Source organism: Dermacentor variabilis, chromosome 1 (genome assembly GCF_050947875.1).
Source record: "Dermacentor variabilis isolate Ectoservices chromosome 1, ASM5094787v1, whole genome shotgun sequence".
NCBI classification, from domain to species: domain Eukaryota; kingdom Metazoa; phylum Arthropoda; class Arachnida; order Ixodida; family Ixodidae; genus Dermacentor; species Dermacentor variabilis.
In genome coordinates, this window is record NC_134568.1 from 115542633 (window position 1) to 115561401 (window position 18769).

At 46.1% G+C, this 18769-nt stretch overlaps 1 protein-coding gene across 3 annotated transcripts in view; it reads left to right on the forward strand.

The window, feature by feature from the left end:
- Nucleotides 1–18769, forward strand: part of LOC142583279 (cytochrome P450 4c3-like) — a 44390-nt gene that overhangs the window by 13928 nt on the left and 11693 nt on the right. For 2 of the 3 annotated variants that reach the window (XM_075693688.1, XM_075693695.1), the window contains exons 5-6: nucleotides 11366–11559; nucleotides 15318–15387. The exons of the other annotated variant lie outside the window; for it this stretch is intronic. In XM_075693688.1, coding sequence (XP_075549803.1) covers nucleotides 11366–11559; nucleotides 15318–15387 — 264 coding nt within the window. The remainder of the gene's footprint in view (nucleotides 1–11365; nucleotides 11560–15317; nucleotides 15388–18769) is intronic. 3 annotated transcript variants of the gene reach the window in all.

The following is an 18769-nucleotide window of genomic DNA, read 5'->3' on the forward strand; positions in this document are numbered from 1 at the left end:
TGCTGCTAAACCACAGATTAGACATGCAGTGAGAATGCTGCAGTAAGGCCTCATTAGTAAAACGAATTTTCAGAAATACACAACTGATCTCAGAGGCTGACTGCATGCTCAAACACGCACGCACATATCGCGCTGCAGGTGCTCCGTCCGCCTCGACCCCACCAGAAGCTATTGAACCACTTCAGTACGGCTCGCGGGACCGTTTCCAACGTGGAAGATGCCAAGTCATGCTAAATAGAGCGTCACCATCGACTAGAAACTGCCGCCAAGCGTATATCTGGCACACATCACGCAGCAGTCGCCCAAGTCAGCATGCCAATGCCAGCATGCCACTGCCAGCATGCCACTGCCTACGCAATGTGACGGCGCCCATGAAGAAAAGAAAAGACGAAACCCTTTGCATATGAATTTCGCCACTTATTGAGAATTAACGCAAGGCTTCCACGGCGCATATCGACGTCAACGCTAACATTGTTCTAGCGAACGAAGACACGGTCGCGGGAAGAGAGGGAAAGGCAGACGATCGTAATGTGTAAGACAAAAATATATGTCTTCAAGGCGTGTGGCTCAACTTCCCCTGTTGGTTGTTTTGTCGACGAGAAGGAAAACGCTAACTGCGTCCTCCTTGCGCGCCCGGAATATGCAGAAAGGGCAGCAGAGACTGTAATAGGAAGACTTGAGCAGTGATCCCTATCTGTAAAAAAATACTTGAACCATGGACTACGAGATAGGGGCTGCACCAAAAGGTTAAAGTCCTCTTAAGAGATCCTTTAGTGGACACAGGTTTAGATAAGCCGCAGTGGTAGTTGATGCCGTATATCGGTGTATGCTGTTGCGGCGTTTCCCCGAAGAACAACACCGCCTCAAACGCTCGTGTGCCGGCCGAGCCCAACGAGAAACCAATATTCATTTTTTCAGCTTGACAAGTATACGAATATATCAACGTGTACGTCACACATGCGCCGGGCATAGCTGGAGTATATAATGAGTAAAATACATTAGATAATACGATAATACGTGGAATAATAATGACGCATCTGTTGCAAATTTTAATTTGTTGCTGTAAACGATATTTGAAATAAGCCATGTCGATGGAACTTGATTGCGACTGCACTGGTATATCCTATACCTGTATTTATCGGGCGCAATGCAGGCGTACACACGGTCTCCTGTGCTTGCACGGTACAGTGAATCACTGTTGATTATTTTTGGAGCTATGCTTGTGGCCAGCTGTTTGTTTTCTTTTTTTTCTCCTTTTCTTTTCTCCTTTGCTGTTCATGGAAGGCCGGTGAAGTAGTAGAGTGTTTTATTTCTGCCTCAATTAATCTAATTCGTATCTTTAATCAGAACAGTTCTGTCCAGGCCCCATTATAGAGTCTAAAACTTATATAAAGAGCTAAGCGACACCACACGGACATGGGTGGCCGTGGCTGTATATATTTAGCAGGAAACATTCACGCACAACTTTTCTCTGACTAGGCGCACTGCATGAATATCTGAGGCGATCAATCAATATACATCTAATTTAATTCAAACTGTATCAACACCGGCTGTGCGAGACTTATTTTATACAATGCAAGGCTCTTGAAAGATCCCCGGTTCTCTGAAGATGAATTTACAATATCATTAATATTGTCGTCAACAGCGTCGGCGAGGACCCCGTAAATTGCTGCAAATACGAAGCTGCTCGTTCCAAAAACCGCGACAACTGTCGCATGAACGCCGATGGGCGGCTGGGCTGGAAAACTCTATCCGTCATATGCGAGCGAGGTGCGCCTTGTTGGAGCGCCTGGGCGACGGAAGCACTTGTAGCGCAGATGAATACCCTGCCGTCACCGTTCGCATCAACGCAACGTCCTTGGGACCTCTCCTTATCACGTCGAGGCCGCGAAATGAACGCGTTCTCCTGTCGTCGCGTACGTGATCAATCGCTCACCTACCCGGCCGTCGTCGTTGCAGGACAATGACATCTTTTGACGGCCGCGTGCAAGAAACGAGTTAACTCTCGAACCATGTAAGTCTCCTCTACAAGCCATGTAGACCCACAGAAGCATACCATTAGGACCCCTAGCACAAACTCCCACGGAGTAGACCACCGTTACGGGGCATTGCAATAGAGAGCTTTAGCTTGTCCGGTATTCGGGTAAACGCAAGCGGGCTGGGCGTTTTACCGGCTGAGCGGAGGCGTAAACGTGAATGACCAGCACGGTGCAGTCACCTGGTGGAGCAGTGCTCAACCACACAAATTCAGCTCATATTGCAATAACCAAGTGGATTTTTACTTTGTTAGTGGTGTAAATTTTTGGCAGCAACACGAACACACCGCTTCCGAAAATTTGCACCAGCAGCAAGGTAAAAATCCGCTTGGTTACTTCCTATTTTCTTATTTCTATTTCTAGCACTCTATTTTATTCTGTACTATCAAATGCAGTTTTATTAATTTCTACATTGTGACATTGCCATGTGGCGTTGTGCCTACTCAATGAAACTAGTGTTCAAGAGAAGAACCTGCAGTCATATAGTTCGTTTCAGAGTTAAATAAAATTAGTGACTTAGACATATTCAAGAAAGAACAGCCGGCAAGCTTAGCGCGAGGAAATTATCCACCGAAAGAAGCCGGCGAAAGTCCTTGTGATAACATATATCAGCCGAATAAAGTGAGCTTTTAGATGGAAATAAAAGTCGAATTAAGCAATGTTTGCCATTTTAGAAAGGCTTAGTTAAACTGGTGAATTTATTTATTTATTTACTTATTTATTTTATAAAGACGTTTATTAGTCTCCGGCGTTTGGGACCTACCGTTAGCGCAGGGCACGGACTCTCAGCACGAGCGGCATTCACGCGCAAAAGCCCCGAAGAGGACGGCCCACTAGAAAGCGCTGGAGAGGACGACCCACTATATCGTTCCAATCCTTCTCTGCAATTACCCCCGGCAACGAAAAGGGAGCCACCGGGCGACCTAACAGCTTGTCACTATGAGCGGATGATAGTAGGCCTTGAGGCGGTCGACGTTGACAATGTCTCGCCCACCACGGCGCATGTCTGAAGACGGTTCAACGGGCTCGATCACGTAGATGACCGGAGATGTGCGTTCGATGACGCGGTAGGGGCCTTCATACTTGGGTAGTAGTTTCGACGAGCACCCAGGTGCAGTGGAAGGGACAGAGAGCCACACAAGCGCTCAGGGGACGAACGTGGGCCAGAAGTGGTGTCACTGCGAACGCTCTTCTGGCGCTCTTTGTCATCTGAAGTAAAAGCCCGCGCGAGATCGCGACACTCTTCGGCATGTCTGACTGTGGCAGAAATAGGTGCACACACAAATGCATCCGGCTTGCACAGAAGGATTGCGTCGATTGTGTGCGACGGGTGCTGGCCGCACAATAAGAAAAGGGGTTAAAAGCCAGTGGTGCTCTGAGTGGCGGTATTTTAGGCGTAGGTTGCGAAAGGCAGAATGACATCCCAATTTGTGTGGTATGAGGCTAAGCACATTGCGAACATGTCGCCAAGCGTACGGTTAAAGCGTTCTGTGAAGCCATTGGTCTGCGGACGGTAAGCGGTAGTTGCGCGATGCACAACGCGGCATTATTTTTGGATGGCTTCGACGACTTCCAACAAGACGATAAGTCCGCGATCGCTGAGCAACATCTGTGGTGGACCATGACGCAATATGAATCGGCAAAGCAGGAGGGAGGCAACATCGCGTGCTCTAGCCGCTGGAAGCGCGGCAGTTTCGGCGTATCACGTGATGTGGTCAACAGCCACGATGGCCCAGCGGTTACCAGCAGATGTCAGGGGATGAAGTATTTACATATCTATGCCAATGCGCCCGAACGGCCGGGAAGGGTAAGGTAACGGTCGCGGACCGGCTGGCGAGAGGCGCTGTGAAGATTTCTGGCGCTGACAATCGGTGCACGAAGCGAACGAACTTCTGAACGCAGTTGTACATCCCGCGCCAGTATAGTACCGCTGTCGAATGCGCTGGTAAGTTTTGAATACTCGTGAGTGTGCAAACTGTAAGTAAGTGTGGAATGAAACCAATATTTCAGAACGCGGACTGTGGGGTACTACTAGCAACCACTGGCGGCCATCTGCGGTGTGATTGCGTTGGTGGAGTAGGTGTTCGCGAATGGCGAAATGGTGAGCTTGACGACGTAACGCGCGAGTGGTTGGTTGTGCCGATGGATCAAAGAGCTAGTCTATAAGCCAGGCGATACAGTGGTCCTTGCGCTGTTCGTAAGCGATGGTGTGAAGGTCGATGGAAGAAACGGCAAGCTGGGATACGGAGCAGCGGGCATTGTCGTCGGGCAAGGGAGAGCGTGAGAGGGCGTCGGCGGCCGCTACGGTAGAGCACACAAATATCGTACTCCTGCAGGCTGAGGGGTCCTTCAGTGACGACATCCAACAAAGTGCGTCGTGGTCTATGACGACGTCAAATGTGTGGACATACAGATATGACCGGAGCTTATTAAGAGCCCAGATGATCGCCAAACATTCTTTTTCCGTCACGGTGTCGTTACTTTCGGCTTTCGTAAGCGTGCGACATGCATAAGCCACATCGTATTCAGAAAACCCGTGTTTGCGATACGCAAGGACTGCGCCGAGGCCAACACCGCTGGCATCAGTGTGCACTTCTGTAAGGGCCGTCGGGTCGTAGTGACGCAAAATCTGAAGTGACGTCAGCAAACGGCGCAAGATTGCGAACGCCTCGTCGCATTCTGACGACCACGAAGTGAGGGGCCCGCTGCTCCGAAGGAGCTTGGTCAGAGGCGATATGATTGTGGCGAAGTTCCGGATGAAGCGTCTAAAGTAGGAACACAGACCTACAAAACTGCGCAGGTCTTTGACGGATGTAGGTTCAGGGAATTCGGCAACGACCCGAAGTTTGGCTAGATCAGGGAGAATTCCACACTTGGAGACGACGTAACCTAGGTAACCTAGAATTGTCAGCTGCCGAGCAGCAAATCGGCACTTATTGAAGTTTACGTGTTGTCCTGCGTTTGTTAAACACGCTCAAATAGACCGGAGCCGTTGAATGTGCGTGGGGAAGTCAGGAGCAAAAACAACAACGTCGTCAAGATTGTACAAACACGCGTGCCACTTCAAGCCGCGCAGAACTGTGTCTATCATGCGCTCAAACGTTACGGGCGCATTACAATGTCCAAAAGGCAATACGTTAAATTCGTATAAGCCGTTGGGTGTGACAAAAGCTGTCTTCGGGCGATCGGCGTCTGCCATGAGTGCTTGCCAATACTTTGAGCGCAAATCTAGAGATGAAAAGGATGCTGCTCCTTGTAGACTGTCAATCGCGTCGTCTATGCGCGAGAGAGCGTAGACGTCCTTGCGTGTGATCTTGTTCAGGTGGCGGTAGTCCACAGAAAACCGCAAAGAACCATCTTTCTTCGTAACTAGGACGACAGGGATGCCCATGGACTGTTGGAAGTTCGTATCGTCTCGTGGTGAAGCATGTCATCGACTTGTTCGTTGATTACACGACTTTCTGCAGGAGATACACGATACGGCCGTTGCTGCAATGGCGGTTGCGGGCCAATATCGATGCGATGTGTAACAGTTGGCGTCCGGCCCTGGGAAGACTGCCCTACATCGAAAGAAGAACGAAATTCTTCTAGAAGGCACAAAACCTGAGACCGCAGCACCGGTGTAAGGGCATCGGCAATAGAAGAACCGAACACATCACTGGACTATAGGTCACATGTACCAACAGTACTGAGCGCACTGGAATTAGCACAGTAATTGTCATTGCACGTATTCGATAGCTTCTACATTGCAAAGACATTCCCGTCTGAGCAGCAACATAGGGTATGGAAACGGGTTCCAGACGGAAATGGTGTTGTAGCCCTGTGTTATGTCCACTGTCGCAAAAAACAGCAGCAGACCTTTCCGAGTGAGAAAGAGGTCAGATGGAGACAGTAGTGCAACAGCGTCTGAGATTACCCTGCAGGAAATGTAATGCAAAAGGATAGAAAGTTGGGCGAGTTGGTACAGTAACATGATCTTGAATTGTAGCGCGTAGTGACACAGACAGAGACTAGAAACAATAGAGATTTATTTGAGAGTTAGCGCTCGTCCTGTCTGTTTCTAGTCTCTGTCTGAGCTCTAACTCTCAACTAAATCTTTATTGTTTCTAGTCTCTGTCTATGTCACTTCACGCTACAATTCAAGATCATGTCCCCTGCAGGACATGGGCACGACCGTTGAGGTGTTAGGAGGAGTGTGGATGACGGCTTGGACAAGTGTTTTCCTCAAAAGCGAAGAATTAACGGTGAGCGGCAAATCTATCAGCGGCGAGAGCTCTATTTCGGCATGTGCGCAATGAAGAACGGCATTGTAGCACTAGAGAAAATCCCAGCGGAGGATAACCTCATGAGGGCATGAGGAAAGAATGATGAATTCTATGGCGTACAGAATGTCGGCAATGACAACACGAGCCGCCATGCAAGTCGCCAAGAGGTGAACATGATGAGTACTGGCTGTTGGGAGGGACAATCCAGAAAGGGGCGTCGTGACTTTCCGAAGTAAGTGCCAAAGTTTAGCGTTCATAACACACACTGCGGCTGCAGTGTCCACGAGTGCAGCTGCGCGAACACCGTCAACAAACACTTCGATTACGTTCGAGGGACTGCGGTGAGGACTTTCACATTGCGGCGTTGTCTCACCCCTTGCCTCTTGGACTGCGACGATTAGTTTTCCTCGTCACGAGTTACGGGGCGAGGTGGCATCGGCGACAGTGAGCGACGGCGTCGAGAAGGTGAGTGGCGGGTAGTTGCGGTCGGGCGCAACGTCGGCAACATAGCTGACAGGGGGCCGTAATATGGACGGTTGGACTGGCTTGTCACGGGAGGTGCGGCGCTAGGCGGCTGCAGACGATTACAAAAAACGTGTGACGGCACGGGCGTAGCCGCACGCAAAGCATATTGGCAGGTTATCGGGAGTACGCCACCGGCTCGCCGGGGCAGCTCCCATCCATGTCACAGGACAAGTTCTCCGGGGCGGCTGATGACGTTATTGCACGACGGTTGGCAGTAGGGGTCTAGGCACGAAGTTGGCAGAACGGAGAGGCATACTTGAAGAGAGTGGCTGGGTCCTCACGGCGACTTCAGCGCAGCTGAGTGGTGCAGCCGCAAGAAGATGTTGGCCCTGGTCTGGCAAGACCTCGGCACTTTCTTACTCGATCACGCGACGGAGCGGAGGCATAAAATTCGATGTAAACTGTTGGAGATGCGACGGCTGAGTGAAGGATATCAAGGAGAGCTGGCGTGCAACTTCCTCCTGATCGAACGAACGCAACGCTGACTGGTCGGAGTTGGTAGCCAAACCAGCAATGAGGTCGTCACGCGGGGAAGGGCGACGTGCCAACGAGCGCTGCCTGCGTAGCTCCTCGTAGCTTTGACATAGAGTGAAGATGTCTGTCACGGACTGAGGATTCTTGGCAAGTAGCATGTTGAAAGCATCGTCCTCTGCTGGAATGCTGCGTTTGCTGGGATGAGTCTTCAGGCATGGTTGAGCGTACGGTACGGGATCAAAGTTCCAAGGTTTACGTTGTAGACCGAAGCAACCTCCACCACTTGTAAAGGTGTTTATTAGCCTCCAGCGTTTGGGACCGACCGTTAGCGCAAGGCACGGATTCTCAGCACAAGCGGCATTAACGAGCAAAAGCGCTGGAGTGGACGACCCTCTATATTGTTGCAATCCTTCGCTACAATTAATTAATTTATTTATTTTGACACGCAGGGCACACAGTGCGTGAGATAGATATGCTGATAGGGTAACTGATCACTGTCGCTTTTGCAGTGAAACAAACGATGGTCATTGTTCAAGCTTAGGAAACGTAATATGAACTGGATGTGAAGTTCCGTCTGTCATAAATTATGTGCCAATTAGCCATCGTTCTCAGCAATGTATATATTACGCTACATAGCATATACGTATGTCATTGCTTGTAGTAGTTTGTGTAGAAGTGTTTTTCACAGTCCTCAGAACGAATAGCGTTGTCAGCAAATCAGAATCGAGTCACGTAGTAATATTACACAGCCCTACAAAAACATGCATCGACAGCAGAACAATGCTGACACAATTTTACACAATATAGCAGCGGCTGTGAAACGCTTGTGGGCATTATTTTCAGATGCCACTTCGCTTTCAATGGCCATCTCGTTTCTGTCAGAACACTCAGGTGAAATTAATTCCGGTGGCTAGTAAAAGAAGGAGACCCTGGTGTGGTTGGTTCTGCATGACCTCCGTCACATCGCTCGGGCGGCATGATGGAAATGTGAAAAGCGCACCAGGAAAGGTGACCTGATACTGCAGCCGTAACTGATCGCGGCGCAACGCCATCACCCTAAAACAAAAATTGTAAATTAATGAAGAGCAGTTACACTTTTCTAATTAATTAATTGCTATTAATTTTCAATTTCTCTTTTACGGAAGTATGACCTGAGGTTCATTATTCTTTATTGAACAAGGTTTCAACGCACACTGATATGCAATATATCTACATTTACACAATTTATATACATTTACACCTCATATCTTTTCAAATCCACCCATAACCCGCCGTGGTTGCTCAGTGGCTATGGTGTTAGGCTGCTGAGCACGAGGTCGCGGGATCGAATCCCGGCCACGGCGGCCGCATTTCGATGGGGGCGAAATGCGAAAACACCCGTGTACTTAGATTTAGGTGCACGTTAAAGAACCCCAGGTGGTCGAAATTTCCGGAGTCCCTCACTACGGCGTGCCTCATAATCAGAAAGTAGTTTTGGCACGTAAAACCCCATAATTTTTAAATCCACCCACAATATTAAACAAAGGCATTCGACTGCTTAAACCATACTATCCTTTTTGCTAAGCTTGAGGCTATCGGTGTTCGTGGTCCTGCGCTCTCACTATTAAAAAGTTACTTATCAAACAGAGTTCAGATTGTGCCTGTGTCTAATGTCGATTCCAGAGAAGAAACCACTAACATTGGCGTCCCTCAAGTATCCATCTTAGGACCATTACTGTTTTTGATTTATATGAATGACCTACCTAACTGTTTGTCCTCTACTAAGTGCATTCTGTACGCTGACGCTACTACCATATTTCCCTCTGATAAAAACATGTCACTTCTTATTAACAAGCTAAATACTGATCTAGAAAATGTTTTAAGTTGGTCTAATGCTAACCTATTATCTATTAATGCCACGAAGACTAAATTTGTTGTATTTTCCTCACATCAACAACATTCTGCATCCTCCCCTTCTTTAACTATTGGCTCACACTCTATCTATCCCAGTTCATGCTCATATTTTCTTGGGATTTCTCTTTATTACAACTTTAAATATAAAGATCACATTTCTCACATCAAAAAGAAAATAGCATACGGTATCCGCCTTCTAATTAACACTCATCCCTACTTTACACATAATACATTAATCTCGCTATACCACTCATTAATTCACTCTCATATTAACTACGGCATAATATGCTGGGGTAACACTTATAACACTCACTTGGCATCCCTCCAGGTAATCCAGAACCAATCCATACGAATTATTACAAGCAGTTCATGCTTTGCAAATGGAAAATCACTATTACATGAAAACAACATCCTAACCATTTCAGAACTCACCAAATATAATCTAGGGATTTTATTCTACAAATGTATGACTAAGGAACTACCATCAATCTGTTTCTCACCTTGGGACCTGATCACTCATAGTCACACTAGATTTGCACTCAATAATAATTTCCGTCATCCGAAAGTGCGAAATAACTATGGTAAACACACTGCGGAATTTTCGTCGATATCGCTTTGGAATACTCTACCAACTATAATCAAAAAAGCAAAAAAATCTATACCAATTCAAGAGAGAACTACAAGCATTCATAACAAATATTTACTGATATTGTCCATATTTTCTAATTTTATTCAGTTCTTTCAAAATTGTCATGCTGTTAACAAGTGTTTCTATTACTCATATGCTATAAACTTGTTTTGACATTACTCTTAGCTCTCATCTGTACTACTGTTACTTTAAACATTGTATAACATCATAAGTGTCTTTAACAGGACGTCCCGATACAGTCTGACTATGGGACCTCCTTATGTATACTACGCACATGTAATTATCTGTATTTTTACTAATATATAAATAATGAAATTTAAAAAAATTAAGGCATCTGATTATCAGACTCGAGCCTTCAAGCAACATGCATACAATGTTTAGGGATGAGGACTTGAAAACATGATGAGGAAAGAAATGTACAATGAGAAATAAAACGTATGAACGACTAAGCACCTCTGAATGACCTCAAATGATTTGGCGATTTGCATGCGCGTCCGATTAACAAACCAGAATGAACTGAGGCCGGTACTATTTCGACTTGCATGTGGTAATAATTCCCTCTGACAACGTTGCCTGATAAATAGAGACAATGCTTGGAAATTGTAGTACTCAGGAGTAAGGCTCAAAACGCCAGAGTGTTTTTGCTAAATGAAAAAAAAAATTTGGGCTTTTGCGTGCTAAAGCCAGGGTATAATTATGAAGCACGCCGTAGTAGTATACTCCGGATTAATTTTGACCGTCTGCGGTTCCTTACCGGGCAGCCAATGCATGGTACAATGACGTTCTTGCCTTTCTCTCACATCCAAATGCGCCTCGGGCTCAGCAGCGCGACGCTTTTTGTAAAATAAAGCACGCTTTCTTCATTTACAGTTGAGACATGGAAACAAGCGACTCGCACATTGAAATTTGAAGTCGTTAAGAGCCACAGCACAAGACAATACGGTACAGTTTGTATCGTTCAAATGATTCGGCTAAACCAGAGCTGCAATCCGCGTCGTGAAACATTGTCAAGGTGCATATCTCTAAGTGTTTACTACCAAATAATGAAATGTATTCGTTCAATAAGGCGTCTGCTGAGATGACTTATCTTTATTTCTTGCTTTCTAATTTCATATATCGCAGACAATCATGATCATAGTGATTATCCTTCAGAGCCAGGAAACTTAGATTAATTCAGTTTAAAAGACAAGCGAAATCAATTTGATTCTTTCTATAGAAATCACATGACAAGCCTCACAAGTTAGAAAATGTTTCAGAGGCAGCTGTTTTGATCGAAAGGTCTAATGCTTAAACGAGCCAGTTTCGTTTATTCCGTGTCCATTGCAATTTTGTTCCAGTTCTTTATTTCAATCAAAGAGTGGTTGAAATAAATAGCTCTTGACGAATCACTGCACAATACTTTATAGCAGCGGTACTCTCCGGGAGTTAATATTGTAAGCTGTAAATGATCCCTGTTAAAACGCGAAATAGTGAATATTATGAATAATTGCTTTCACAGCCTGCGAATGTATTATGTTTCCCAGTACAGGCAACAAGTGGAGAACAAGGAGACGAATGTTTACTCCGGCATTCCATTTTCGCATCCTCGAAGACTTCCGCTCGACCATAAACACTCAGTCAACTGTACTTGCCGACAAGCTTGGGAAAATGTGTTCACCCGGCAAGCGCACTGACATCGTACCGTTGGTCACGCTGTGCACCTTAGACATCATTTGCGGTAGGTTCCAGATATTATTGCTTCCTTCAGTAAAGGTATAATTATGCCTACAATAAAAACAGCCTAAGACCAGCATTCGCCGAAAACAGTTCCTAAGAACATCAGTTGGCAAATGGCAAGCAGTTCCTACGAACGAAAAGCTTTGTGATTTCAGTCCTAGATTTTCTAGATTTCTGTTGTAATATATAATGCGGTTCCTAACCTGCGGCTGTCTGCACTACTGTCTCATTCTTGCTTCATTCACGGTCATATTTAAAGGTCACTCACTACTGACCTCCAGTGTAGCATAAGGTCTAGGAAATTTGCTTGGGTGTCCGGTGGGAAGACCGGGTTGCTTTGTCAGCAAAGTCACTGCCGACGTTGCAACAGAGAGCCGGAAGCCCCTGAAAAATGATATCGTTCCCTGTTACCAGTCTATTTCATGTCTTTGTTTCGAAGCCCTTGTTTTTTTTCTGCCTCTAAAGACAGAATTTGTGCGAAATTATTTCCTGTCGAAGTTGCTATAAAGGGTCACCTATTTTCATTGAGAAAACGTTTCTAGATAGTTGCAGTTATGAAAACAATTATTCTGCTCAGCTTTAACATCGAAACTGAATTTCCTTTGTCCGTCCGTCCGTCCATTATGTTACGCTAACCAAAAGCCTCGTTTCCATCTATGTTATTATGTATTTGTCAGCCCGCCTCCTCAGCGCTGCTTTCCCCATCGCCATAGGGCTAAGAAAAAAAAAAGCTTTGTCCTCCACCGCTACAACATTACTCAAGCTGCAGATGAGGCAAGCTTCAAAAATCTGGCTTTTATAGATCAGGATTTTGACCCACACCATGCTTGCAGTGATCGCGTATCAGTTTGGTGTATTCAAACAATAAATCACGACATAATCCAACGTAACTTATAGTCAGCTCGTAGGTCTCTCTAAAGCACACACACACACACAGAGATAGCAAGGAGAGGAAAGGAAGGGAGAAGCAACCAGACGAATGCCAGGTTTGCTGCCCTACACTAGTGGTATTGGAATATAAAGCGGAAAAGGAGGATAAAGCGAACACTGAGAGCACACGGGAAGATGCGCAGGAGAACTATAATAAACGGCCCCTCAAGCCGGTGCACTTGAAGAAATGCACCAGTGCATGAATAGCGTTTTGAGTCAGCGATGGCTGTGGCCATGGTCCGAGTATCTTTGACTCAGAAAACGGTCTCTAGTCGAGCCGGTGTAATATTGTCTGGAGAAAGCGGTGTTTGGATGTTGTAACGAGAACAGACACACGACAGGCTCCTAATCAACTCCTCAAACTTCGCACGTCGGTCTATCAGCCATTCCAATGCGGTAAGGGTAAGCGTTCGTGAACGTTACTACCAGTAATAAGCGGTACAACAACGTTGCTTAGCAGCCGGAAAGGGTAACACTTGTAGCAGTACCGATAGGGCCCAGCTTACGCAGCCGGCAATTGTAGTGACTCGGAGAAGTCAAGAAAACCTGTGTGTTTTTGCGGGCAAACAGACGAAGTTCTCTGACAGCGTGCGTACTAGCGAAAGAAAGTAGAAGCGTCAGGGTGTCTTAAGGTGGGCAGAACTACCGGGAAGCCTTGTCAGCATAGTGGGTGTCGACAATGCAACAGAGAGCCGGAATCCACTGAAAGATGATGTCGTCCGCCGTTGTCAGAGCATGGGGTGTATTTCCTTGATACCACCTGCCCGTATTTTCTGTCTTAAGGCAGACTGAAGGTTGTAAAGAACTGCTTTAGAAACACAAAAACATGACCCTTTTGTATGCCGGTTTATTGGTTACGTAGTTCAAAGTGTCACGTAGGGCTGCAAGTTATGCCAAAGTGTATGTAAATACGTAGGACACCTTGAATTTACTTGTGATCTGCTTCGATGGAACCTCGAAAATCACTGCTGAGCTGGTAGGTGAGGTCACACCATTGGTACAAATAAGTATGCGTTCTCGGTATGTCTGGTGCAGTAATAGCAGCGTTGCTTGATAATCTAGCAGCGCTCGATGTTCAACTGTTTCGTAATAGAGGTTAGTTTTTGCAACACTACAGCTTTTGAGTACGAAAGTAGACAAAACGCACGGAGGGTATACCCAGGGAAACTCATGTCAGAGCAGCAATGTGCAGTTAGGAGCTGGACACACTAAGTACTTCGCTGCGAGGTTTTTCGCTCCACACATACTCTGAGATCGATAGTGACTGTGCTTGTATTTGGGAGGTCAGAACAGTCAACATTGTAGGGGGGCGAAGATGAAGTTGAGTTAAACGCAAAAGGAAGTTCCTTAGAAGATGGCGCTGCCCGTGGTTAAAGCCTGCTTTTGTCGCAGCAACAGGGTTCAGTACAAGAGGAGCCGCTGAAGTCTAGATCGTTATAAGGTTGTACAGTCTGCACCATCGCCAAGGCGTCGCCATTGTCGTAGCGGCAGAGACGCGCGGGCTCGAGCGGCGGTGCGTTCGCGCAGGTGTTGGCCGGCGCTCCCTGCACTACTGCCATAGCCAGAAAAAAGAAAGAAATAAAATCATCTGGTGGTTTCCGTTTGAGCCTGACGCTTCTTGTCAACGATCTGTCCAAGACTAAACAAGGTAAAGCAAAGCACGATATATCGCGTGTTTCACGTAACCAGAACCAAAGTTCAATAACGGAGTGGTGCACTTTAGGCGAATGAATCATGGGTTACGCGGACTATTTGTGATTTTAGATTAGTTAACTCATCATTATGTTTAATTATAAACAATTTTTTATTGTTTGCTTAAGGGCATAAGTCGTATTTGAAAAGTGGGAAATCCTGTTGAGAAGCAACTAATGAAGTTGTTTACATGGCGTTATTTTTTACGTGGCTTTTTCAGGATTCTAAAGAAAGGCCCCGAATAAATAAATAAATAAATGTCGTCACTGCACGCTTGCCCGTCTAGATCGCAGCGTACTGGATGGGGGCTTCAAAAGAACGAAGCCCACATGCCTGTCGAAAGCCGACGACTGTGTTTACATTCGTGTTTAGGAGCGGCTTACCGCTAATCATTTAGGACCGTGGCGGATTTCGATCTTCACAAATAGAGTGGGGGACGTACGTTACACGCCGTGGTCAGTCGCTTTTTACCTTTTTTAAACTGGTATGCAAGCTTCGTTCTTTGGAAACCCGATTAAGTGCGCTGAAATCCAGGGGGCGCAAGCGTGCAGTAACGCTCGTGTTTTCGCCTTTCCCGAGCTTTCTTCATAGCCCGGAAAAAAAGAACCATGTAAAAGATAACGGCATGGAAACAAATTTATTAAGTGTTTCTGATCACGCTTTGCAATATTTAAAACAGGACTTATGCCCTGAAATGAATATTTAGAATTTGGCGCAAATAACCGTAACTGATTAGCTGATTAATTGCACGTCAAAACGTAATCTGAGCGACTCAAGACGGCTACAACAATATGCCGCTGCTCTGATCCGTCTGAAGTGTACCCCTTTGTTTTTAAAGTTTGCTTCCAGTTGCATGAAACAGCCGGCGTAGCCAAGTACTGTCCCACTTTAAATAAACGATTCCGAACTGGCTCTTGTAGTTTAGACATAAACAACAAACACATCCGTGGTATGCAGCGCAATGCAAACAAGGATTAATATATATATATATATATATATATATTGTATCTACTTGTGCCTTTGAAATAAACAAACAAGAACACTTCAACTCTGCGTTATATGACTAGTTCATAGTTTTACTTTCATGTACGTGCATTCACTTTAAATACGCAACTTAATAGATTTTTCCTTTTCCAGAGACTATAATGGGGACATCAATTCGTGCACAACATAATGAGCATTCTCCGTACGTAAAGGCCGTGAACAGGTGGGTTTCGCTTTGTTTATTCTTTGGTGCACCGCGTTGCTGCTAGTCCTGTTCGTCTGTCTCCCACCGCATGCTTACTTAGGTAGCCACTCGCAACGTCCCTTTCTCTCTTCATCGTGTCGGCTGGTCTTAAGCTGGCATATTCAAGCGGTGGCACTCAGCCGGAGCAGTCGTTGCAAGACTAGGACCTCTACCAACCGGCAGCCTCATCAGCTTCTATCAAATCTTTGTTTAGTGTAACACTCTAGCACGTATTTTCTGGCCTAAGTAAAACGCGTACGGGGAAAAATCGCCACAACACCTTTCGGCTCTTCAAAGTGAGCCACCGCGGTGGATCAATGGTTATGGCGTTTAGCTCTTAAACACGAGGTCGCGTGTTCGATTTCCGACCGCGGCGGCTGCATTTCGATGTGGGCGATGTGCAAGAACGCCCGTTTATCATGCGTTGAGTGCATGTTAATGGACCCCATGCGGTCGAAACTTAGTCCGGAGCCCTCCACTACGGCATTCCTCATAACAAACTATGTAATTTCGGGACCTTGACCCCATAATTGAATTAGATTTTGGAAATGCGATGTCTTTTCGCTACGAAGCAACTCCATAAACATTCCCCAGTCGTAAACAATAAAAATTGACCGCCCTTCCACTACTGTGAAGAGGGGTGCAAGCGAAACTCGGGATCCGCGGCTCTTTCGTGTCGTAACGCCTTGGCTTCGCGCTCCCTCACGGCAAGGTCGGCACGTCGACGACGAGCCCTTTCTCGAACGAGTTCCCGGCAGCGTTCATCAAACGCTGCCTGTTCTTCGGCCAAACGAACCAAATTCGACCTCCCCATCTGACTGGCGGGCCTGAACTGGCGGCAAACGGCGGACGCGGGGCGAGCGAACACGTGATCACACCATTTCCGTCCTCCTCAGGAGGGAGGACACGTCTGTAATTGTCTCGCGCCTTGCACTGCGTCTACTTCCACATGCATGTAAAACCCCGCTTTAAAGGCCGTGTATTACGCTTGTGTTTGTTTGCCCGAATTTTGAACTTTCATTGGACTGCGTACCATGGGTTCATTTGTTTCTCATGTGTGTTCCAACGTAATGTAACATTTTTCGATTGACAGCACTCATAAGTCCATGCAATAAAACAAACCGACAGTGGCTGAATCAGTTAGCGTAGTGGTCTCGCAACGCAGGGTAGGTGGTTCCAATCAGCAGCCCGACATGCAATTTTTATTTTAGCGCGGCTTGAGCTTTTTCGTACGGCAGCACCAACACAGACGCTGACGCGAGTGAGGCAATAACAAGCTTCGCTTGGAAACGGAAAGAAAGGTTACGCCAAGCGACAGCTTCTGGTGTAGCCTGCTGAGCTCGGCAGCGACGCAGAGCGAGACACGAAGCCGAAGGACGAGAGCCGGACATGACAGATCTCAGCGCAGGCATTTTTGCCAGCCTGGGCTGATGTTTTGTCAATTGCCATAGGCAAACAGAGCTTTTGCCTTAAGAATAAGGAACCAACACAAACAAGAAAAGGAGAAAGATCAACAAGGTTACAGGCCAAACGCTGGAATAACCATTTTGGGGGGACTTACAGCTGTTAGTACTAAGATAGCGCTAGCCAACATTTTACGCTTGTGCCCGATCACTGCAATCCTTTATGTCTAAATGTGCAGGCATTGATCAAGATACCTAAATTCATCATAGGTGCGCATGAGAGACGTTCACTGAAGCGTTCTGTATTGTATGTTTCCAGAGGCTAGCGCTTAAAAATCGGTCGTCTCTTTTCCACCGCACGCACATGCTAAAATCTTAGGTACAGTCGTATTCAAGAAAAAAAAGCGTGCGGTCATCCAAGAAAGTTGCTCACGTATCATTTCATTGATAAAACGATTTGTCTGGCCCATGTAAACCTTTCTTCACGTAAAATAAATACTGTAAATTACTCCGTGGCCCAATTGAATGGCAAGTTTTGTCCCGTAGCTGCTTTTCAATTAGTTTTTGACGCTATGGCGGCTCAATCCAGAAAGCTTGCTTGGTGCTGCAAGAAGCTTATTACCATGATGTTATGTCGGGACTCGCCTTGGTTGCTTAGTGGCTGTGGGGTTGGGCTGCTAAGCACGAGGTTGCGCGATCGAATCCTGGCCACGGCGGCTGCATTTCGAAAACACCCGTGTACTTAGATTTAGGTGCACGTTAAAGGACCCCAGGTGGCCAAATTTCCGGAATGCCCTACTACGGCGTGCCTCATAATCAGAAAGTGGTTTTGGCTCATAAAACCCCATAATTATATTATTAATTATAATTTAATATATTAATATATTAATTAATAACCGAGTCAGCGTATCACCTCTATGATTTCACTAGTGGAATAGCCAGTGGATATTAAACGACTCACTTGCTGCTCAATGCGACCTTTTATGAAGCTAATGCTGACCTTCTTCAAAAGACAGACAAAAGCACGACCTGATGCTACGATTTTAACAAGCGTATACTGCGACGATGCGCAAGGAAGGATGAATTTGTTTGCGCGCCGTGCATACGTCCAGGAAATCTTAACTGCGTGACGTAAACCGAATGAGTTCGCACAGGATCATTGATGTAAAGTTCAGGCTCATGGTGCAGGACCAGAAACACCTAAATCATCCCTTGCCACGGTAGATAGGCTGCCGTTTGGTATTAGCTGTAAAACAAGTAAACAAATTATCAGCGTATCTACACACTTAATTTCTTACCGTAGTAGTGCACTTCGAACTCACCGCGCGAGAAGGACAAGGCATAGCTGCGATACACGAGAACTGAAAAAAGTATATGTTAATATGGGTGCGCTTCTTTTGCGCCATAATAGCAGCCAGGACGGACGCGTGAAAGAACGATGGCTTTGTCAGCCAGACGTCTGACAAAAGAACATCAACAAAAAGCTGACCTTGTAGCCCAGAGCGCGTGGCTTTCTGCGGGTACGCATGCGTTTACACAAATACGAAAGGAAGAAACATTTACACTGCTCGGGCTGTATCTTTATAATTCAAGGATAGTCCCCCTGCATGATCATTCACCGCTATGTCTGTATAAAGTGGACCGAATAGAACGCGACAATATCAAACGTCAGCGCTAGGAAGAAGGAAAAAACTGTTTTTACTACCTTAAGGTGTCCCCTCGGTGACTGGAGTAATCTTGATCTCACACAGACTACAACTTATCGTGTTAAGAGGAAGCTTTAGCTCGGGCCCAACTCCGACGCGGCCTATTCAAATACATGTAAAACGCAAAAACGTTTTTATGAGATAACCCCTGGACCGATTTTGATGAAATTTGTCGCATTTGAAAGAGAAAGTTAAATTCTAGTGACTGTTGGAAGCGGAATTTCGATTTAGGGCTTGAATTTTCTTAAAACG